At 37.7% G+C, this 25,230-nt stretch overlaps 1 protein-coding gene across 3 annotated transcripts in view; it reads left to right on the top strand.

Annotated features, from left to right (window-relative positions):
• The window catches only part of RBMS2 (RNA binding motif single stranded interacting protein 2), a 56,673-nt gene that overhangs the window by 409 nt on the left and 31,034 nt on the right, over nt 1–25,230 (top strand). For 2 of the 3 annotated variants that reach the window (XM_063075267.1, XM_063075266.1), the window contains exons 1-2: nt 612–889; nt 23,343–23,509. In XM_063075267.1, coding sequence (XP_062931337.1) covers nt 824–889; nt 23,343–23,509 — 233 coding nt within the window. In that variant the 5' untranslated portion in view covers nt 612–823. Of the gene's footprint in view, nt 1–611; nt 890–23,342; nt 23,510–25,230 lie in introns of those variants that run through there. The other variant, XM_063075268.1, reaches the window with a different exon arrangement.

The following is a 25,230-nucleotide window of genomic DNA, read 5'->3' as shown; positions in this document are numbered from 1 at the left end:
CCAATTGTTAAAGAAACCACTAGGCACCAATTTCATAATACAGTCCAGTCTGATAATTCCATTTTAAGTGTGAGCTCATTCATGCGAGAATCTGAAATAGGAGTAAGGGGCATTAGCCCTTCAGTGTGACGCAAGAGAAACAGAAGTGTCTAAGGATCTGAAGCTAGTTATTTCCCATACTCTGTTTTCCTTGTCTGCTCTTTGGTGTGCTCCTCTGCTTGTTCTTTCTTCATGCATTAAGATCACTGTAAATGTAAGGTAGGAGAAGTCCTGAGCTCATCTCACACACTCTATTTCAGTATAGTTTTCTTCCCACGTTCTCCAAGGCAGTGTCTCAGTGGCTCCTTTAAAAATCACACTTGAAATCTTCTTATAGTTGAGATCTAAGGGGAAAAAAACCTCCATTGTCTTTTCATGAGGATCAGAATTTGTAGTGGAATGGGGATGAATTTGAAAGAGGTTAGACCTAAGAACTCTACTTTCTAGCTTTAACTACTGAGCCTATAAAAAACAAACAAAAATATAACATCTTGGGCATTAGGACCCAGTGGAAGTGCCTCATTCAGACTCTGGGTTAACTTCTCTCAGTGACGTAAAGGGGCAGCCCTAGCTCATTCTCTACCCGCAGCACCCTCCCCATCTCTCTCCCTCTTGCTCCTTTTCTCCTCCTTTCTCCTCCCCCCTTCTCTCTCTCCCTCCCTTTTTCCCTCCCTCCCTTTCCCTCTCTCCCCTCCTCCCCTCCTCTCCTCCTCCCTCCCTCTTCTTTCACCCCCACCTATTCCCTCTCCCTCTTCTCTCTCAGCTCCCTAACATTAAGGAGAAAATGCTGCTATCAGTGACTTCCAGGCCTGGGATTTCAACTTTTGGCTATAACAAGAACAACAAGAAGGTAGGGAAAAGTGCTTTTTTGGAATCCAGCTACTTCTTTTTCTGGGGATCTGGGAGTGCCCTTGGATTTAACATTCTCGTTTAAGAGGGGAACGGGATTCCTTCTCTGGTTTCAGTGCCTCTCCCTTTCCACCACTTCTTTCGGCATCTTTTCTCACCTGGTTCTGAATTTCAAGGAATTTACAGTCCCTGTTTGTGAGGCCTGAAAAGGCAGGGGAATTAAAAACAAATCAAGTTCGTGAATTTGGATCCTTGTGAAATGAAGTTAGTTTGACTTCCTGCTGATGTACCAATCTCCTCAGGGATAATATGTCATCTCAGACCCTTTCCCCCAGTTTACCCCCTACAGGATTATTTTATCTTTTTGATTAACTGTTTCCATTCTCCCCCACCTTCTTTCCTACCCAGTATCACCAGCATTATTAAATAGCTGAAATCACAGATAGTGAAATCACAACAGCTCATCAAGAACTGGGTATACTCTTCTAGAGACCCTACCTCTCCCAGCCTGTAGAGACGTAGTCTTGAGAAAGTACCTCGTGATTAAGGAAGAAAGCTCTGTGATTCTTTGGGTCTTGCTGTCGAACTGATACTCTTGGAACTTGGAGCTCTGAAGATAGCCAGGCTCAGCAGGGATCCTTGGAATCTTTATGATTAACCCATGGTTGCCAGAGAGTTGCGCAAAGCTTGGGCACATGGGCAGTCTGGAGAGAGATGGACAATCTTGCCCACACCTGCATGGGACTATTCTTGGCAGTTTCTTAGCATTTCAGGGCACACAGTGCTGATTAGGAATGACTTCATGCTGTAGAAGGAAGACCCTTTACCCTCTTTCTGGATGTTGTAGCTGTTCTTTGAAGAAAAAGTGTGTCATAGACATTTAGGGATCTTTTGCTCATCTAATGGAATGTTGGAGGATGGGAAAAGATACTTGCTGACTTCTCATGTATCTAAAGAGACCCTTTACAGGTAGATTTAAACACAAGTCTCTGATCAAGGGAGTGAATAAATGTTGTGACCCAAAACATGTAGTGTTAGTTTATGTGGTATTCATTTTGTTTATATCCTTAAGAAATATAGAGGTGGAGAGGAAATGGGGAGATGTAGGTCAGAGGATACAAAGTAGCAGATATGTAGGATGAACAAGTCTAGAGATCTAATGTGCAACATAAGAACTGTAAGTAATAAAATTGTACTCTGTATGGGATTAATGCTAAATGAGTAGATTTTAGCTGCTCTTTCCACAAAAACAAAAACAGGTAACTGTGAGATGATGGATATGTTAATTTGCTTCACTATAGTAGCCTGTTTACTATCTGTATGTATGTATCCTGTAACATCATGTTATATACCATATACACAATAAAATATATTTTTTTAAAAAAAGAAACGTGGTTCCATACGTATTTGTTAATTATTAGCATGTGTATGTATATACTGATACGTATACTGATATCTCCCTCAAATATATGTGTATAAATGAGGGTACTTCAAAAATTTCATGGAAAAACAGAATTAAAACATAATACAAATCTTTCCATGAACTTTTTAAAGTACCCTCATATTATGCATTATTTATATATTATACATATATATTTGAAAGGAGAATATTTCATCTGTCTTTATTCTCTTTAGATCTTATATAGTACTATGTGGAAATTTCCCTCTTGATTTTTTTCCCTCCAAGTCTCTCAGGCACCAAGAATCCATTAAAATAAAGTAAAATGAATTCCCAAAGTTAATTTTTCTCTATTAGGGGTTTTATGTAATTGAAACTATCTAAAATCTTCTCTTTTCTTAGCTTTCCACTCCCTCTCTCCCTTTGAAGTATAGGAAATGTTTGACCAGCTTCTAAATCTAGTGTAGTATAGGGGACAAGAGATATGTTTGTGGATTTGGATTCAAGTCTCATATCTCTTCCTGATAACTTGGAAGGTTTGGAAAACAATTCAGGAAAGTTTAGGACCAGTTTGGGATTGGGGAGTAGATACATAATTACTAATGTATTTGTCAAGAATTCTTTGGGTTCTTTCAGGGCAATGCTATGATGACATGTAAGGATGCTGTGTATGTGCATCACTTTGAGGCTATGTATATGACTCCTTGTATGTATATATAGGCTTATGAATGTTGGGTTTATTTAAAGTAAAACATCACTACCTTGCTCTTAGTCTTGATGTTGACATTGAGGCCTTAATGTGTTTGTTTCTCTGTTTGGGAGGAGTGTTTTGGATGCATTTGCTTGTGTAATTTGTGCATTTGTATACCCGAGATTAAATTTTAAAATTTAACTTTTATTAGTTTTTAGTAATAAATTAAGACATGCCCATTTTAAAAAATTAAACATGAAGAAGTATGTGAGATAAAGTCTTCTTTTTATGTCCTGTAGTCCCTTACTCAAATCCTACTCCTCAAGGAAAATAACTGCAATTTGGAGTATATATCCTTCCAGATTTTTTTTCTATGTCAAGACAAAATTTTAATTTTGATAGTGGCTTATTTGTCATTTCCATTAAGATCTCAGTTTCTCAAGTAGAACAAGTCCATCAAATAAATTTTTTGGACCTGTTCAAATGTTTAAAAAACTGAGATAAAGGACAACCAAGTTCTAAACTTCTGAAAAAGTACAAATTATAAATATCTGCTGCTTTCTTTAAGGAGAACTTTTGCATCATAATTTGCTATTGAATCTAGTCATCACCTCTAGTTTGTGGAATAAAAAATAATTGCCAATGACTTCAGTTTGAAAAGCTGCTATTTTGTATACCACTGTTGTGACTTGCTTATTTTAAAGTGTATTAATTTCATTTACTTGACTTTTAAAAATAGGATTTTTTTTTGAAACATATACTTCACTTATAAGGAAAGGTGTTTCCTGAGGAGCCCATGACAATCATAATTTTCTTATTCTTTTTTGGCTGGTGGTAAATATAGGAATGCAGTCAACAAAAATATAATGCCTAATAAAGACAGATTCTTTCTCAGAGTATAGTGTTAAATTTCCATTTCTTTCTCTGAAATTAAAATAGTTACAGAAAGGGAAAAATGTGGATTTCAAAGAGGGAGTCTTCAAGATGATTTAATGTAGTGGGTTTTTTTAAACATCAGTTTTAATGGCGTTCAAGTACTTTGGTTCATTAAAAAAAAAAAAAAAAGGCTGAAGTAAAAAGATTAGTTCTAGAGTCTCAAGACTGAAGTTTGAAGAAATTGCCCCAGTAGAGAGATTTGAGTATAGGTGAGATTGAAAGAGGAAATGTTTGGGACTAAAGGAATTTCATACTTGTAAAGGGCCTAACCACGCCTTCCCTGACATCATCTCCCTGGCATGTGTTATAATAATTTAACTCCTCATAGTATCAACAACCATTTCCTTTGGAAAAAAAGAAAAAGGACGGTGTTTAACTTGGGATAATTTGCCTTCCCCAATGTCTTTTGCATAAATTTCTATTTCTTCTTGATGTTAATACAGTATATTGAAGGCCAATATGGGGTAGGAGGCAATGATGAAAGTAGGACTGACTGGTGGGTATTGCTAGATCCTCACTCTTTGAGAAGCTTGATTTACCTGAGATTGTCAAAAGTGTTTACTTAGGAGAGAGAAGAAAGTAGGAAACAATACTATAATCATTTATACTTCTAACAGGGAGAGAGAATTTTCTGTGTGTGTTTATTACATTTCCATCAAATCAAATTTAATAGAACTGAGAACTAAGAACTTTTAGATCTAGCATCTGTTGACTGGAACAGCTATTCTGTTATCAGTAGTAAATTAACTCAGATGACTAAAGTTTAGCCATAATACCTTTTCATTGATCCCTTCTTACTATTTTTTTAAATAGCCCCTTTTAATTGGGAGCTCCTTTCCATTTTTAGCAATATAGCCTAATTTATGCCCTCATTACTGACTATCTTTACTACTGTAATAAACATCCCACATCATCTCCTTGCCCCCTATTTCTCCACCCTCTACCCCTTGCCTCCAAATAATTTCATACCTACTGCCAGAACAATCTTCCAACAATCCAGCAGTCTGACACTGAGTATTTCCATATAAAAAACTTTAATGGCTGTATATTACCTGCTGAACAAAGTCCAAAACCCTAGCCCAACACCTACTATCTATCCAGCCTTTCCTTATCCTCCGCATTTGACCCATAGTCCCCCTGCCCCACACTGATTCCCATTCACTCTCCTAGCCAGTTGTGTTACTGCAGTTTTCTGATTGTTGGTTTACATTTCTCATTCCATAGAAAAATATGCAGTAAAGTAGAAAAATAAAGGCAAGAAATAGGACAAGGGAAAATATAGATTAGAATAAGAGGTCAATTGTAATAAAAGTCAAATGTGCAAACCATAAAATTATATGCTGGAAGATGAGGACTAAAGAATAGCCATTGATTTTGTTAGTATAAAGATGGTTGATGACTTTGACAAACGATTTTGGAGGAGTGGGAAGCAAAAGCAAGATTGAAGTGGGTCGATGAGTGAAAGGAGGTAAGGAAGTATAGATGGTGTGTATAAACTAATCTTTTAAGAACTTTAAGTTGTACAGCGAACTCAATTAAAAAATAGGCAAAATATCTGAATAGATATTTCTCCAAAGGATCTACAAATGGCCATGAAAAAATGCTCAACATCATTAACCATCACAGAAATGCAAATCAAAACCACAGTGATATACCACTTCACACCCACTAGGATGGCTATAATCAAAAAGACAGATAATAAGGTGGAGTAATTTAGAATCTTCACACACTGCTGGTGGGAATGTAAAATGATACAGCTACATTGGCACAGTTTGGCAGTTTCTCAAAAAGTTAAACACAGACCCAGGCATTCCACTCCTAGATATATACCCAATAAAAGTGAAAACATATATCCACATAAAAACCTGTACACAAATGTTTACAGAAGCATTATTCATAATAGCCCCAAAGTGGAAACAATTCAAATGTCTTTCACCTGATGAATGAATAAATAAAATATAGTGTGTACCCATACAGTAGAATATTACTCAGCAGTAAAAAGGAGTGGAATACTGATACATGCTACAAAATGGATGAACCTTAAAAACATTAAGCTAGTGAAAGAAGCCAGTCATAAAAGATCACATACTGTATGATTCCATTTATATGAAATGTCCACAATAGGGAAACCATAGAGACAGAAAGTAAATTAATGTTGCCTAGGGCTGAGGGGTGGGGGAGAAGGTAATTGATATTGGGTTTCTTTTGGGGGTAATGAAAATGTTATAGAATTGATGTGGTTATGGTTGCACAACTCTGTGATCTAAATACCATTGAATTCATTTATTTATTTATGCATGTGACTGGCCAGTATAGGAATCCGAACCCTTGACCTTGGTGTTACCAGCACTAGGCTTTCCCAAGTAAGCTAACTGGCCAGCCTGAATTTATACTTTAAATGGGTAAATTGCATGGTATGTGAATTATATCTCAGTAAAGTTGTTATTAAAAAAAAGATGGGGAGCAGAGAAATGAGATAAAAGCTGGAAGAGGGGGTGGTGTCAAGAGGGAATTTTCTTTTCTTTTCTTTTTCGCAGCTGGCCAGTAAGGGGATCAGAACCCCTGACCTTGTTGTTATCAGCAGTGTGCTCTAACCAACTGAGCTATCTGGCCAGCTCCAAGAGGGCATTTTCTTAAAGGTGGGAGATATGGAAGCCAAATGTAAAGAGAATCATGACCAGTTACTTGATATTTATTCTAAAAATATATGTATATATTCATATTCCTCCAGTTCTCTTATCCTTTGCTATGCTTTATGTATTCAATATCTTCTCCTTTTTGTTGTTTCTTGCTTCTGGAGTGGCCATTCTATTCATTTGTTCACACCACTAACATTCATTGAAGAGCTCCAGCATTCTAGGCCCTGGGGCTAAGGCATGATTGTGGCTCTTCAAGAACTCCCTAAAACTGTCTTTCGAAACCCTACCCATCCCTTTAAGTTCAACTGAAATGTTATCTCATATAAAGCTGCTCCTAATCCCTCCGCTTCCCAGCCACAAAGGGAACTTTTTTCTGAAGCCCCATAAAGTTGTGTACGTCTTATATGGTGTTTATGTAATTTTGCATTCTATTTAGGTAATCGTCTTATCTTTGTTGCTAGAGTGTAAGCTCTGTAAGGTAGAAAGAGTGTTACTCAGTTTATTATCCTCCAAAATACCTAGTAAAGCATTTTAAGCCTGTCTAGTAGGTACTCAAAAAATATATCCTAATAAATGTGATTAAGCTAATGTTAGGCACTAAGTCAAGGTTAAGCAAAGGCAGCATTGCCTTCTATATAAACCCTGAAATAAGGAGTAAGATAGATCTGAATTTAAATGTGGCTTTTGTCACTTATTAGGTGTGTGACCTAGTGCCAAGTTTCTTAGGCTTTCTGACCTTGAGTTCTTTATCTTGAAGTATTGATGTACTTTATTAGATTATTTTGAGGATTAGTAATGTTTATAATCACATATCAGTATGTAAACTGTTACTTTTCATATAAAAACAAAAACTTTTTTCTTTATGCCACTTTATCCTCCAGCTGCTATCCCTTTTCTCTTCTTCTCTTTATAGGAAAATATTTTGAAAGAGTTGTTTAGGTAAGAGTTGTATATACTTGCTGTCTTCGATTTATTTTCTTCCATTCTTTTTTATTATCTTTAATATATTATTTGATAATACAAAAGATTATATGTAGTTACAAAGCATAGTAACAAAAGAAACATCTGTGAACTCACCTTCCAACTCAGGTACTAGAATCATTGCCTATAAATTACATATACCTATGAGTTTCTTCCCATTCCATCCCTTGCATCCCCTCTAGAGGTAACCACTATCCTAAATTTATTTTTATCATTCTATTGCTTTTTGATAATAGTTTTTTTTATTTTTTATTTTTTGGATTTTTTTTTTTTTTTGGTCAGCCGGCTTGGACAGGGATTCGAACCCTTGGCCTTTGTGTTATAACACCATGCTCTAGAGTGGCCATTTAGCTCAGTTAGTTGCAGTGTGGTGCTGCTAATGCCAAGGTCAAGGGTTTGGATCCCAGTAGCAGCTGGCCGCCAAAATAAAATAAAATAAAATAAAAACACCGTGCTCTAATAGGCAGCCTGATAACCTAGTTTTAGAATCATGTTTAATTCACTTGTTTGCATTGTTCTAAGTGCTTTATAGTTATCCATAAAATATATAGTTATATAATTATATATTATTTCATTTAATCCCTGCAACAACTTCAATATTATTATCCTTATTTTACAAATGAGGAAGAATTATCTAGAGAGAGTTTTGTTGTTGTTGTTTTTGGTGGCTGGCCAGTAGGGGATCTAGGCCCTTGACCTTGCTCTTATAACACCATGCTCTAACCAACTGAGCTAAGCAGACAGCCCCCTGGTCGCAGAGAGTTTAATAATCACACTGCTAATGAATGGGCCAGCTGGGATTTGAACCCATGTCTATACTCTCAACCACTGTCATATTGTCTTATTTCAGTGCATAGTTTTCTGTTTTTGTTTTTTGTTTCATTCAGTATTGTGTTTTCACAATCCATTCATGTTGCGTGTATGTAGTCTATTCATTTTTCAGTGCTATGTAATATTTCGCGACTATACAATAATCTATCCATTCTCCTGCCAAAGGGCTTTTGAATTGTTTCCAGGTTTTGTTTGTTTTTGCTATTCCTGACATTGCTGCTCTGAACATTCTCATATGTGTCGTATACTTGTGCAAGAGTTTCTCTTGGATTTATACCTAGGGGTTAGATTGCTGAGCCATTAGGTGTGTGAATATTCAGCTTTAAGAGATAATGCTAAGTTGCTTTCAAAGTATTGGTCCAAATTTGTTCCTATCAACAATGTATAAAATTTATTGTAGATTCACATCCTCTCCACTTTTTGATAATATCAGTCTTCTCTCATTCTTTCTTAAACCCAATCTAATTGGGTTTTTTACTCCTACCACTCCACCAAACTACTCTTATGAAGGTCTGCAATGACTTTCACGTTATTAAGTAAATGCTTAGTTCTTAGCCTCATCTTACTTAACTCATCATCAACATTGGACACAGTTGATCACTCTCCTGGCTTTCCTTTCATATCTATGGTCTCTCCTCTTCAGCCTCTTTTGCTGGTTCCTCCTCATTTTCCTGACCTCAAAACCTTGGAGTACTGCTGGACACCATCCTTGAGTTTATTTTCTGTCTACACTTCTCTTTTCATAATTTTATCCAGTCTGATAGCTTTGAATATCACCTATATGATGGCAACTCTCAAATGATATTTCCAAGTTGGACTGCCCTTCACATTTCAGATTCATATATTTAATGTCACACTTGTCATCTCCATTTAGATATTTATTAGATATTTCAAACTTAACATATTTAAAATTGAACTCCCGCCTGCTCTCTTCCTTCCTGCCCTGCCAAAACTGTTCTCCTCACTGTCTTTTCCATCTCAGTAAATGGCAACTTTGTTCTCCAGATGCTCAGGTCAAAAACCTTGACGTTTTCCTTGATTCTTCTTTTCTTCCCACAGCCCTATATCTAATGGCATGATACCAGTACCTATTTTGTTGGACTGCTAGTAATGAATGCCTAGCACATAATAAATGGTCATTAAGGTTAACAATTATAACTAAAATTACCCATGGAAATATGATTCCATTCTCATTATTCTTGTTTGGACATAAAAAAGCTTACAGTTTGTCCCATCTTAAAACAAAACCCTGCTTTGATTCCATGTCTCCTGCCAGTTACTGTCCCATTTCTCTGATTACTTTCTTTGTTGTTGTTGTTGTTCTGTTTGTTTGTTTTGGTGGCTGGCTAAGAAGAATTGTTCTGTGCTGTGATAAACTATTGCTCAGGGACTACTATATGTATTTTTTTTAAACAGGAGAAGCAGGAGCCTTTGTTAAGGTCCAGCAGATATGGAGGTGGGTGGAGGTGGAATGCCAGGACTGGGCCTAGGAAAAGGAAGAGGAGAGGCAAAGGGCTCCTGGGAGCAGGAACCCACTCCTCTCTGCACCCCTGCCCCATCCCTTTTTCACCTGCCCCCTGCCTGTGGGAACACAGAACACCAAGAACTGACAACTGGGGCCCTCCAGGGCCACAGCTTGGGGCACAGTACAGAGTCCAGGCTTCTGTCTTCCCATAGTGGGACATTTGGGGATCTCAGAGATCCCCCTTTCCCCGCCCCTCACCAGCATAAAGTGGGGAAGCTCCTTTTCTGTCTCCCAGAACAGAACAAACTCTTGTTTTCTGTAGTTGGAGAAAGGGAGTGGAGCTTGGGCCTCTGAGCCGGACCTAGGAAGAGAGTTTTTGAGACTCCACCATTAGACTTGAAATGGATCTGTACTATGGTCCTTTTTCTTGGTGGTTGTTGTGTTTTAGGAATTGTCTGTATATTCTGGATATTAACCCCTTTTCAGATATATAATTTGCAAATATTTTCTCCCATTCAATAGGTTGTCTTTTCACTCTCTTGATTGTGTCCTTTGATACACAGAAGTTTTTGGTTTGATGTAGTTCAATTTGTCTACTTTTTACTTTTGTTGCCTGTGCTTTTGGTATCACATCAAATCACAAAGAAATCTTTGCCAAATCCAACATCACGAAGGTTTTTCCTCTATGTTTTCTCCTAAGACTTCTTACATATATTTTTTGATGCTATTATAAATGGAATTGTTTTCTTAATTTCCTTTCAAATTGTTTGTTCATGGTTAATATATAGAAACACAGCTGATTTTGTGGATTGATTTTGTATCCTGAAACTTTGCTGAATTTGTTCATTACTTCTAACAGCTTTTTTTCCTAGAATCTTTAGGATTTTCTACATGTAATATCATATCGTCTGTGAACACAGCTGTATTTCATTTTTTAAGTTAATTCTTATTTTTTCAAGTAAGACATATACCCAGTTTAAAAAGTCACATAGTTTAACAAGGCTTATTGCATAAGGAACCCAATTATTCCATCCCTTTCTATTGCTTATTCCTATTGCCCAGAAGCAACCATTTTCAATTTTTTTTTTATTTTTTAAAGTGGTATTTACCTGCATATTGGTAACTAACATGGTTATACTGTTATTTCCTGGTTTTTCAATTTTAGATATATATTGCCTTTCTGCTATAGAGGATGAGAGTTTCTCTTATACCCTGTGTCTCTATGTCCCGACTTCCATTCTCTTCCCAATATCCATGCATAAGTAGTGTCACAATTCTTAGTTAAATCAGTATTCAGTGTTTATATTATTATGACTTTCTAAATATTATTCCTAGCTAAGCTGTATAATATGCTATGATAATAATTCTTTTTTTGTTCAATTTTTTGTTTGTTTTCCCTGATGTTAGTTATTACCTTGTTTTCTTAGCTTTATTTTATTTAACAGCATTTTTACATGCCAGGTACTGCTCTAAGCCCTTTACAAAATTTAACTAATTTAAGCTTCCTAAAAATCCTATGAGGTAAGTGTTATTATTACCCCCATTTTACATATGTTGAGGCACAGACCAGTTAAGTGACTTGCTCAAGGTCACAAAGCTAGTAAGTACTGTAGCCAGTGTCTAAATGTAGACAGCCAGCCTAGCTCCAGAGTTTTGCTCCTAATCTTTACACTACGCTGCCTTTCTGTGTACTCTTCACCCTCCTTAAACTTTCTGACAAGTGTAAATCTCTCAGTGCATTTAAACTGATGAGGAAATCTGTCATTTTATTTTTTTATAAATTAGAGACCTCTATCCTGGAGCTCCTTAACCATCTGCTCTAATTTGGACTGGTTGTTCTCTGCACAGCTGTATCTCAGGATCTTCCTTTACTGTTGTCCTGGGAATTTTCTTTGCTTCTTCCCTGGGTAGGATCCTCTGTTTCTCAAGTCATTTCCTTTGTTGCTTAACTCCCTTATTATGGTGGAGTGACACAGAGTACAAAAGAAAGAAATTTTTTGATAACTGGCTAGTCTGAAAATGTTTAATCTATCCTAACACTTAATTGATAGTTGACAAAATATGTAACGATTGGTTGAAAATAATTTTTTTCCTCACAGTTTTGAAGGCATTGCTCCGTTGTCCCATAATTTTCAGTATTGCCATTGAGCTGACTGATGCCATTTTGATTCCTGATCTTTTATTAGAAACCTGCCTTTCCCTCCTCTCTTGTTAAGGGTTTTAAGATCTTATCTTTATCCCAGTGTTAAGAAATTTCTTGAGGATGTACCTTGTGTGGATCTTCTCTTACTCGTTTAGAGTTAGATACTCATTTTAACCTGGAAATCCATATCCTTTGGTTGTGGGGTTTTCTTTGTTGTAATTTACTCCCTTTATTTTCTGTATTTTCTTTCTGAAGTTCTATTTGTATATACGACTGCCTAGATCAATTCTTTTCTTTTCTTTCCTGTTTTCCATTTTTTAATCTTTTCATTTTCTGGGAGATCTCCTTTACTTTATCTTCTATTTATCTTCTAGCTCTTCTATTGATATTTTTTTCTTAATTTTTTTTTTTTTTTGGCAGTTTATCAAATTTAATCCAGCAGCCTAAAATTTCTTTCTTTCTTTTTTTAAAAAAATTTTTTATTGAATCAAAATTGATTATACATATTTTGGGGTTTCAACATTGAGATGTGTTGATCAAATCAATATTACTAGTATATATATTGTTACAAATCATAATTATTCTTTATCCCCCTTGTCCAGTCTCTCCCCATCCCCCTTTCTGACCCTCCTCCCCCCTCTAATTACCCTAGATTTCTTCTCTCCAGAAAGAATAATGGTTATTCTGTTGATACATTGCCTAGATGATCTGTCCAGTGCTGAGAGGTGTGATCAGGTCCCCCAGTATTATCATAGAGCAGATGCTTCTTCTGTCACTCTGCAACAGGTTTTGTGGAGAGAGACATCCTCTTCTTTTCTTTATCTCTGCTGGTGACTCTCCTTGTGTCAATGCACTCCAGTGGTTGGCGGACCATCTGCGTGGTGGTTGTGGCATCTAGCTGCTTTTGCGGCAGACATGGTTATTGTGATGGCTGTGGTGGGCCACCCACACGGAGGTGATATTTTTGGCATGCTCCTTGGTGCTGGTGGTGTGACTGGTTATGGGGAGTGTCTGGTCCCCAGCTCCATCTTTGGGTCCCTGGGCAGGCCCCTAGGCGCTGGCATGGTGTGCCTGGTTGTGGGAGGGGGGCCCGGTCCCTGGCTCCATACCTTAGGTCCCTGGGTAGACCCCGAGGTGCTGGTGCAGTGTGCCTGGTTGTAGGTGGGGGTCCTGTCCGCAGATCCATGCCTCATGTCCCCTGGCGGGCCCCAAGATGCTGGTGGTGTGCCTGGGCGGGAACTAATTTTATGTCCTTTGCTTACTTCTAACATGGGGAACTTTCTGTGGGAACTAGTACTTGAGCTATGCTGTTGAGTTAAATGCTGCTTTGCTGCTGTTTCCCTAGGGGAGGCTTTTTGTGCAGCTCAGGGTTTAATGGTTGATCTTATAGGTACTTCCGGCTCTCCAAAGACTCAGTGCACCTGGGTTGTGTAGAAACTCTGATCTGGGCCTGAGCTTTTTTTTTCATCAAACTGCACCCCATGCAATTCTGCATTCCCGACCAGTCTCCTCTGAGTGGTCCTGTGCTGATTGGAGGGCAGATCGGCTGTCCTTGCTGTGTCTCAGTGTTCTCCCAGTGGACCCATCTCCCCCACTGCCCCTGCTCAAAACACTTCCTATGGGACAGGCCCTGCGTCCGTCCCTTGCATTGACTCACCAGCCTCTGAATGGCTCCCCTTTTTCAGCTGTTCTGGCTCCTCGCTCCTGTGTGGGTCCACGGGAACCCTATTAGTGGTCTTGCTGTACTGGGGGGCCACCAAGGCCCTTTTCTCCCCTGCCACCTCCAAATAACTCCATCTAAAGGGCACAGCTGTGGCTTCTGCTGGCTCCTGCTCCATGCGCTCAGCAGCTCCAGCATTAAAGCGGCAGCAGCCTGAAATGCTCCGAGCAGTTTTTTCTTTCTTTCATTGTGGTTTCTCCCACCTCCATGAACTCTGTAGGTCTCTCCGTCTCTTCCCTTGAGCTCCAGCGGCCCCAGCTTGGCTGATGTTACATTTTTATAGTTGTAAATTGGTTGATTTGTGGGAGAGAGTGATGCTGGAGACCATCTATTCTGCCATCTTGACCGGTACTCTTTTTTCTTAATTTCTTTATTTTCTTTTTTAATTCTATTGATATTTTTGATATCTGCTATCATATTTATATTTTCCAAAAGCTCTCTTGAGAGATTGAAACCAGATCGAAACCCTGTTGGCATAGGAAGACCTTACCAAGTAGTAAGCTTCACTGCAGGATGATCAAGCTGATGCAAAAGGAGAACCAGAAGTGTTATTTATAGGGCTTTTCTGTTGGATTGGTCAGTTTCCCCAGAGAGAAATCCAGTCTCCTAGGAGGGATGGGGCTGGAGAAATGACTAAGAATGTTACTTAATTCTCATATTTTCAGTTTTGTACTTATTCTCACCTAGCTGTGGTTGGTGACTGTGAATCCAGAATCCCTCTGGTGCATCCTCCTCAAAGGATAAACTAGTTTTTTCTAGAGAGGAAGTGAGAAGTGAGATAGTGGTAGTCTGACTGGGTGGCTAATACCCCTGTCTTTTTAGGTACCTGGTGCCTCCAATTTCTGAGCTTTTCTGGAATTCTAGAGGAGACTCACCTTTCTCCTTGTTTTCTTCCTATTGGGTTTTAACTTTGTTTGCTCTTCTAAGTCATATATCATCTATCTATCTGATGTCCACCTTCTAAAATGTTAGCATCTGTTACCTGTTCCCTTTGTCTTTGGAGGTTTATGTCTTTTTAACAATAATTTTAGTGGGATCTGGGAGTCTTTAGAGAAAATTACATATATTCATTTCAAAATCTCCTACTCACTATTCATCTCCCTCCAATCTGGATTTTGCTCCTACTGTCCCACTAAAACAGGTCATCATAATCACCAGGTACTTCTAAGTTGCCAAATCCACCTAGCTTTTCTTAGTTTTCATCTTATGTAATTTCTTAGTGGAATTTGCTGGAGTTGACTGTACCCCATATTTTGGCTCTTTTCTTGGCTGTGGTAACACTTCTGTCTTGGGTTTGCTCTTTTTTGCCCTTCTCTTTTGGTTTCCTTGTCAGTTACTCCACTTTAATCTCTGAGTGTTTAGAATTCTTTATTTGACCTCCTTGCCTTCTCTCTAAATATACTTTCTTCCTAGATTTCACTTATTACTATTTTAACAGATTTATACATTATAATTGCTAGACTGGACCTCTATGTGTCCAACTGACTGCTTGATATTTTCTCCTGTAAATCTCACAGATTATTCAAATTCAAAATATCCAAAATGTAAAACTTGTTTTCTAAGCCTCAAACTGGCTTTTCCCCTATCTCTGTGACATCTCCATGAAATTACTCAAGCTAGACACCATCCTTTCCTACAACCAACCTATAGCAAGTACTGTTGATTCTACCTACAGATTAAATCTCAAATCTTTCCATGTCTTTCCATCTTTACTGCCACCTCTATAATTCTAAGCTATGTTGTCTCTTGTTTGGACTATCATAGAGAACTTCTAATTCATGTTCCTATTTTAACTACTGCCTCATTCTAATTCGTTCTTCTCATTGTAGCCAGAGTAATATTTTCAAAACACAGATCAGATCTTGTAACTTCTTTCATACTTAAAATTATTCACTGACTGTCTGTTGTGTTTAGAATGAAAGCCAAGCACTTTACCACAGCCTAGAAAGTTCTCCCCCTCCATTCTTCATTACACTCCAGCTTCACTGGCCTGCTATCTGTTCCAATTTCCGTTGAAAGTCCCACCTTATGTCTTTTAACCATGTTGTTCCCACTTTCTGGAATGATCTTTTCTTTCATTCTCTGAATGTCTAGTTTCTTCACATCCTTGAAGTCTTACTCAAATGTCAGTTGTCTGAGTAGCTTAGTGAAAGTAAGTCACAGCCTTCTGTTCTTTTTCTTTGTGGCTAATTATACAATTATTTTATAATTATTTGATTAATATCTCTCTCCCCACTAAACACTAAATTTCATTAGGGCCAGAAGCACGTTTTCCTTGGTACTTAACATAGACCCTGCTACTTATTAATTATGTAATTTTGGAAAATCAACTTACTCCTCTAGAAACTCAATTTCCTCATCTATGAAAACTAAAATGGAAATGATACCGATCTCATTATCTTCTTATGAGGATTATATTAGATAACAAAATCTTACAATAATCCTACAAAATCCTACCAGGGCCTACAATATGGCAGATACCCAGCAAATGTTAATTTCCCTTTCCCTGAGAAAAAGATAATAAAATAATAGTTCAATTGCCACTTTCCTTTATTGACTTTTCCAGTTTTGTTTTCTTGATATTAACATCAGTATTCACTTTTGAGAGGCAAGGCTAAGGGACACTTTTACATTTTTACTGTGGGATTTTGTTTTGATTTTGGGGGGTATAGTTTTGTCATCGTTCTATTTTTGCATTATATTTTCTGCCTTTTGAAAGCCAACCTTTTCTCTTTTTTTGCATTTCTTCATAACATCTCCACATGCTGTACAGAAGGTACAACAGATAATTGTTTAGTTATAGATTCTTTTTTCTACTCTCTATATAGTAGGTGCTTAATAAATGGTTGTCGAATGGGTTAGTATTTATAATGCTACATGTCAACTGACCCAATTTCTTCAACAGATGAATTGCGCAAAGAAAGTGGATGGATAGGAAACCTTTCCACTGATTAAAACAGATATCAGATGTAACAACTGATCACAATATGTGGACCTTATTTGAATCTTGTTTCAAACAAATAAACTTTTAGATGAAACATAACAAGAATTCTGGCATTTATGGGACAATTAGGAATTTTTAACTGTAAACATTTTATGAAATTAAAGAATTACTAATTTTTTAGGTGATATAGTGGTATTGTGGCTTATGTTTTTTTAAGAGTTCTTTTCTCTCAGAATAACATGCTGAAATATTTGGGGATAAAATGATGTATCTGGGATTTGCTTTGAAATAATATGGGAGGTAGGGAAATAGGTGGAGATACAGATGAAAACAAGTTTGAAAATAATGTTGTTTTCCCCATTCTCTGAATCAGCACTGGCTTTTTTTCTTTTTTGGTGGCTAGCCAGTATGAAGATCTGAACCCTTGACTTTGGTGTTATCAACGCTGTGCTCTACCAACTGAGCTAATAGGCCAGATCTTGGCTTTTAAAAAAAAAAAAGGATATGAGCAACTTTAATATCACACCACACTAGTTATTACCTAAGGGCACCACTGAATGCAGCTGTCAGGAATAAGCCTTAGAAAAGATAGACAAGTGAAAAAATGAAGGAAGAAAGGAAAGGAGTAAGAGAAGAAGGAGATAGAGAAAAGGAAAGAAATGAGGGATAATAGAGGGTTGCTGCTAAGCCATGAATTTCTTACTCCCAGTCTAAATTTTCTTTGAATTTTCACCTCCAGAGGATACCTTTATAACATAAGTAGGAACCTGAGATTCTGCTCTATAGGTCTTGTCAAAGTTATTTTTTAATAAGGAAGAAGAAAAACAGCTATTTTGTCTTAATATATTGGCCTAAGAGAATAAGAATTTCCCCCTTTTCTATATTTTTTATAGTTCTAGTATATTGTAGCTGTTATAAAAATAGTATATTTTTATGTGACTGTGAACACTGTGACCCTGTGGAAACTTTTACATAATCTCCCATATCACTCTTCAAGAACTAGATAGAACTTTCTCCTCCTTTTTGGAGACCTTATCCTTTTGTTTATATAATTGGCCTTTGGTATTCAGTTCTCACTTTGGCACCCAGTCCTCACCTCCACCCACTCCTTACCTCCAACATGTGCCCCATTTCCAAATTTAGTTTAAGATAATGAGTTTGATAACCTAGGTTCATTCTCCCAAGGACTAGTTCTGTTCAGGTTATTGTCTTTTTGAGATTTAAGGAATGTTAGGAATTAGAAGAGCATAGGTCCAGGAGTTAGTTAGGCTGTGTAGACTCAAGTGTTTTAATATTCTATCCTAGTTTCTGGGTTGGCCAGTTAGCTCAGTTGGTTAGAGCATGATGCTGATAATACCAAGGTTCAGGATTCAATCCCTATACCAGCCAGCTGCCAAAAAAAAATCTGTTCTAGTTTTTTAAAAAATGGTATTCAGACTTTTAAACAATTATTATTTGTTTTTAAATAGATAATAGATATGTGGACTTGGGACAACTTTTAAAAGGTTCAAACAGGTATAAGTGAAACAAAGAAAAAGTCTTTCTTTTTAACCCCGCCCTCCATTTACCTAGTTCCCCTGCCTCATGGCCATCGCTGTTAACTGTTTCTTGTGTGTCTTTCTAGAGATATTTCTATGTATATTATATCAGGCCTTTAAAAATTATATATCCAGAGTTTTCTGTGACTTGTAAAAAGTAGGCTAGAACAAGGATTAAACTTTATATACCTAATGTGTTGCTAGGTGGTTTCCGATATACATTTTATTTTGATCTGCAAGTAGACTGAGCACACATACCTTTTATATCCTTGGTTAGGCCACTTCCTTCAGATGTGTAGCATTGCCAGTGTTTATTGTTTGATGTATCAAAAATATTTCTGTAATGACCAAAGGAGCACAGTCATTTCATGACTTTGAAACTTTGGGCCTTTATAAAATCAGATCCCTAACTTGCCAGTGTTAGTATTCTTTGAATGGGTAATGTGAGGGTAAGGAAGAGGGTTGCTGTTGTTTCCTGACTTCCTTTGGGTGTGTGATCTCTGTATTTCTGACCAAAATGAAATAGTGTCAAATGATAAAAATACAGTAAATGACAAGGTAGAGTAAAATAAACTGGAGGCAGGCATTGTCTTTTCCTCTATCTTTTCTCTGTATGAAGCAACTATATTATAGAAAAGAGGCAAATATACTTTACCTAGTTAGTGCCTCTGTAAGCCATGAAGCTCTAATGATGTTGCTATTCTGTTTCACTTTGCATCTCCTTCCCAAACCATCTATCCTCCTGAATGCATCATCCACTAGCCAGGCCAAATAGTGGAGGGTTTGCTAATGCACAGTAACACTCAATGGGGGCTCAGTTGTACCCCACCTGTGTTCTCCCCAAGCAACTGGCTGTTATGGTCAAACTTCAACTGCTTAACTTCCAAAGATCAGATTCTTTTTCTGTGCTAAGAAGTTATTAAACTTTTTGGTGAATGTATATGTTTCATTGACTTATGAGATATTGCCACACTGACATGTACCCACAAACTGGTGGTGCAGTTGGCTATTCTGTGGGCTTGGTTGCAGGCATGTGCTTGTGCTGCCTAAAAACACTGTGCCTAAAAGGGCTAGCCCACCTTACTGTTGCCTGTATACTTCAGTTGAAGGTTCTTGCTTTAGTTAGTCTAGTTAAGCATCAGTTTTATGTAAGAGATTTTCCTCTAACTTCTCATTTGATTCATGGTTCAGATGCCTTTGTTCTAAATGTTCTACCCTGAATAGACATTACCTATTTCCAGGGAACTTTGAACTGTTCTTTTTCTAGAAGGGAGAGAAAAAAAAGATGTAGGGTCATATAAAAGACTGTCTTATATGTTCACTTCATTATGTGCCCTGTTTTGGGTACTGCCAGTATTTAGGATTTCTGTTACTTACTTTTACTTAAAAAGTAGAGTGATATAACAAAGTGTTGAAATAAGTCTGAGTCTTAGTTTCCAAGTTTTAAAAGGAGAATGACACATCTTCTACTCCACTTTACAGAGTTGTTTGGAAGACCAAATGAATCATATATGTGACAGGACTTAAGATACTATTAAAATGTTAAAGAAATAGATATAGAACAGAGTTCTGCATTAAGCTGTGCCTTGACGATTTTTTCAGTGAGGAGGTTCTTTATCCAGTCTTTTTTTTTTTTTTTTTTTTTCCGGTGACCGGCGCTCAGCCAGGGAGTGCACCGATCATCCTTATATAGGATCCGAACCCGCGGCGGCGGGAGCGTCGCCGCGCTGCCAGCGCAGCACGCTACCGAGTGCGCCACGGGCTCAGCCCTTTATCCAGTCTTGAAGAAAGCAAGAGTTTTATCAAGAGTTTCAGGCACAAATCTTCTTTCACCTGAGCCTGTAGGGTACAATAGGTTCATCAATCGGGGTCCCAAAAGGAAACAGCATACCCAAACTGAGTAATTTGAGAAGGGTTTAATAAAGGACTATTTACAAAGGGATTTAGGGAAACCGGTGAGAAAGGAGACGAGTACCCTAAGGTCAGTAACTACAGAGCTTACATTACCTCTGCATCTAAAGGGGCAAGAGATTGAGAGATGTTACCAGAATCTGAGAATAGCTGTATGGAGAGAGCTGTGGGCTTCAGTAGAGGTATGCAGCCAAATCATGGTGTTCCAGCAGAGGAAGTAGCTGGGGATACAAGTACTCAGATCTCATTTCCCTCCTGCCCTTTAATCTCTTACCTTTATACATCTGTTGGCCAAACTAAACTGGAAGCCAGAGGGAAGGGTCAGCTGCCAGGTGCATAAAGCAAGGTGAACAAGGCGGGCAAGTAGATCTGAAAGGGTAAATAGATTCCTTGGCAACACGCTGTGGCTGTATGCTTAACTGAGAAGTCTACAGTTATTTTGGCTTGGGACTTTAAAATGTCAGTTTTGTACTTGAGCCCCAGTTTGAGTACCACCTAGTCTAAATGTAACTCCCTGGAGGCCACGTGCACCTTACTGTTACCACGTTGGTATTCAAGGGATGAGGGAAATAGATTGCTATTATAGTGGTAAGAGCCAAGAAAGAGAAGGGAAGAAGGGATAAGGAGCTGGAGATGGTGTTAGGTTTACTTGATTTAAGAGGAAATAGTAGAAAGTACTGATGGTCAGCTTTTAAAACCAGCTAGGCTAGGCAGATATGTGGTATGTGTTCTCTGCCTCAGCTGTATGTGTTCCAGAGATGCCTTTCTTGTTTTGTGGTGTTGTTTTTCAGAAAAGGGGATTTCAGGAAATATCCCATTCTTTCTCTGCTGTGACTTGAGCTTCAGTAAAATATATTTATCTTGTGACTTTTCTACCTGGAAATGAAGTAGTGGGATCAAACTAGGCTGAATTCTGTGCTAGTTCGTGGTAACCAGTGATAGCCTAATATCAGCTTAGCAGTTAGCAAATCCCATAAATTTATTTCACTCATTTTAATAAATGCTGACCATGTGCCAGGAACTTAGCTAGGCAGCAGATGTGGGATGGGGTTTTCTCCTGCTCTGGTGGTTAATAATAAAGTTAAGCATTCGGTGTGGGGATGATTTTGATAGCAAATGAATGGATACAGGATCTGTGAGTTTTATTAAACTGGGCACAATGAACAATCAGAGAACCTAATTTTCAAAAACACAACTTCCTTATAGACAGTGTTTTACTTACACTAGATTCTAATTAACAGGAAGCTCATCTGACTGGATCAGTCTCTTAAAGATCTGATGAAAACCTGATGATTGGGAAGTAGGCATTGTACCATCCCTACCATTATGATCTCTTGAAAGAGAGCAAAGGGAAGGACATTCTCTTGTCTCCTAGTTTCCCGTAACTCAGCAAGATAGTAAACATGAAATTCCTACTGTAGGAACAGGGGAGTTTGATTTTTCTTTTCTGGGTAAAAGATGAAGAAGGTATATATTCTATATCCCTGTCCTACCAGCTCCTTCCACAAATTAATTAATATTCTGGGGGAAGGAAGGATAGGACTATATTGTCTCTCTTTGCTTCTCCTCATCTGAAATGGTTCTCTGGGGCCAGCAGTCCTATGTCAGGGTCTAAGCTAGAAAATGAAGAGCAAAATGTTTCCCTTAATCCTGCTGTACTATGGTAGATTTCATAAACTGCTAAAATATAGAACTAAGGAGTAAACTGTGTATGTGCAAGTGGGTGTACATTTGTGATTGTGTATAGTGATGAAGATAGAGAACTATCTGCTTCTACATATTTTGGCCTGAGCAAAGACTTTTATTTTGCCAGCCGCCACCAAAAAAAAAAAAAAATTATTTTGAAGTTTGCCATAGGTCAGAGGTATGAAATACTCATACAAGAGGCACATTTCATATTAATTAATATTCTTTTAGGGGAAGATTTCCCCTCTTTGATAATCATGTTTCTCTTTTTCTTTTTCTTTTTCTTGTTACTACCCCAGTCCCTCACCACCACCACCAAAAAGAGAGAGGGGGGAAAAATCTGGAAATGAAATTAACATTTTAGAGGGACATAATACTAAATAGGGTTATACTATAAAGTGCTCTAAGCCAAGGGAGAACTGAAATATGAGTGTGATATAGTGAATTGCACTATATTATGGGTAATTATGCAAATTTAGATGAATCGAATATAAATATAAACACTAGAAATGTGATTAGAGCATAAGGATGTAAAATATGCCATGAAAGAATAGATCCATGTTTCCACCAGTCTGATATTTTGTCTCTAAACAGAAGTACATAGAAAATGAATCAGGGCCATACTGGCCAGCAACCAGAAAAAAAAAAGAGAAGAAAAGAAAATGTAGCAGGATCTGGTTGTCTGTCCTAACATCACCTGAGAAAGATTAGAGATGTTTTGTACCAAATCCTGTATTTTCTTGACCATAGTGTATCTAGTATTCATTCGTTTAAACTTTTAAAAACTTGATAAATAACTTTTCACTAAATTCCTGTTGGTATGGTAACTAATTTTATTTTTACTACCTGACATGATAATTAATATTTCCTTTTATTGTTCAAGTTTACAATAATTTTCAAGCTCCTGGAGATATTTTGCAGTTCTCATATACTAAAATTTTGTGAATAATCTGTATTCAACTTATTTATAACTATCATGTTTTGATACATTTTTATCCTTTTTTTTTTTTTGCTGGCTGATACAGGGATCAAACCCCGAACCTTGATGTTATCAGCACCACACTCTAGCCAACTGAGCTAACCAAACAGCTTGATTTGATAAGTTTTTATTATTTCCTCTTTATTAATTTTGAATGGAACCTAGATTTTTTTAGTCTTATTGCACTACACAGTTTATTTAAAAGGCAGACATTAATCATGTTCTGTTACATCTGTACGATAAAAAACATTCCACTACAATGTAAAGTACCTTTTTTCAAAACATTTTTTTGGGGTGGCTGGATGATATGGGGATCTGAACCCGTGACCTTGGTGTTGTAAAAAACCTTTAATAGGCTTATTTTGACCTCTCATTATTCCTGAAAGATAAGTAGGATAGTTATATATTTTCTTATTCTATGACAGAAGAATTCCTTTTACTTATTTATTTATTTACTTTTTAAATTCTCCTGTTGAGTTCATTGCTGTTAACGTTTGAAATCATTTTTACAGGGGACCAGGATCTTCTTCACTCTTCTCCATCTAAATGTACAATCCTCCTTACTGTTATGTTCATCATGTCTCCCTGCAGCCATATGTGTCATTGGCTCAGCAGATGGCACCACCTAGTCCAAGCAGCAGTACCCCTAACAGCAGTAGTGGGAGCAATGGAAATGACCAGCTGAGCAAAACCAACCTGTACATCCGAGGATTGCAACCAGGCACTACTGACCAGGACCTTGTCAAACTGTGTCAGCCGTAAGTTGGGGTACATGGAGGCAGGCTTCTAGGTGCAGTACAGATTTGAGTAGAAGCAGCCTGAGGCCTGTACCAGATGCAGTTGTCCCAGAATTGCGAGCCAAATAAACCTCTTTTCTAAAATTACCCAGTTTCAGGTATTCTGTTGTAAGCAACAGAAATGGACTAATACATACCTTCTAGTCCCTCACCTTTTATTTCCAGCCCATCATCAAAGATCTCCCCAGCTGTCCCTTCTCCCCATTGCCACCACTTCCAACCTTGTGCATGCCAGCACTGTTTCCTCCCTGGACTACTGTAATGGCCTCCTATCATAATCAGCTATTGTAACGATAATACTGTATAGCAAACCACCCCCAAATTCAGAGGCAAGTAGCAGCAAGCCTTTATTCTCACACTCTCAGGTTTGTAGGTCGACAGCCACCAGAAATTCTTATCCTGAAATGCAATAGTATTTTGCTTCTACCCCATAGTCACAAGGTTTCTCACAGCCCCTATTTAAAAAATTCTGCCTACTACTGATACATAAAACGTTTATGTGTTTCTCTGAGGGAAGCCAGAATGGGGATGGCCTCTGAAGCCTAGTATCCAACTCTGTTTCCAGCATCTCCCCTGAACTGATGGTCTTACTGGAAAGATTGTTATCCTTACACCTTGAATAGAAATGCTCAGTATCTCTATAGATATTGATTAGAAGGCAGTGAGAACTGACAGTGGGTCCAGAAGAAAGTGAGACTAGCCAGTTGAATTATATACTTTGGAGAATTTCTGCTGCTAGAGGTATTCCTAGTGAATCAGAGGAACCCTCAAATTAGTGAATAAAGAGGAAGATGGAGAAAGAGACTGTCACTTCGCATATCCCATTAAGACCCTTTGGAGTTCTTCATAGTATATTTGAGTCATGAGGTGAAGATAACTACTGTGGAATTAGCCCAGTTAGGAATGCTGGAAAAATTGCAAGAGTGCTGAGATGCCTAACTCCATTTCATTTGGCAGAAAAGCATGTGTTTCAAATAATATGTTTGGGGGAAAGATTAGAGGAAGAAGTCTGGAAGGGGTATGGACAGAGGGAAAGAACTGAGTTTGGGTAAATGAATGGTGGAAAGAGGAAGAAATAGGAACTGTGTACATTTACCATCTTTTTAAACTTTTTTTGTGTGTGTGGCTGGCCAATACAGGGTTCAGCCCCTGGACCTTGGTGTTATCGGCACCATGTTCTAACCAACTGAGCTAACTAGCCAGTTTGGTTGGCTTCTAAATAATAGATTGGTGTGGCCTGTTTGAACTTTATATAAATATAATCATAAAATACATACCCTTTTATGTCCAGCTTCTTTTGCTAATTGTTGTTTGTGAGATTTATCCATGTTGTTACATATAGCAAAACTTTGTTTATCCTTATTGCTTTACAGATTTCCATCAGAAGAATATATCATAGTTACCCATTCTACTGTTGTTGGACATTTGGGTAGTTTTCAGTTTGTGGCTATTCTGAATATAAATAATGCTGTTGTAAACTTACATGTGCTTTTCGTGCATACGTATACACATTCATGTTGGGTATACTTATATCCTAGGAATAAAATTGCTGGGTCATAGAATATACATCTGTTCAGCTTTTGTAGATACTCCTAAATAATTTTCTGAAGTGGTTAAACTAATTCAGTCTCCCATGATAGTACATATAAATTCCAGCCTCTCTAAATCCTAAAGAGGCAGAA

This window comes from Cynocephalus volans, chromosome 12 (genome assembly GCF_027409185.1).
Source record: "Cynocephalus volans isolate mCynVol1 chromosome 12, mCynVol1.pri, whole genome shotgun sequence".
In the NCBI taxonomy this organism is placed as follows: domain Eukaryota; kingdom Metazoa; phylum Chordata; class Mammalia; order Dermoptera; family Cynocephalidae; genus Cynocephalus; species Cynocephalus volans.
The sequence above is the reverse complement of the archived record's forward strand: the minus strand, read 5'-3'. Positions and strand labels throughout refer to the sequence as shown.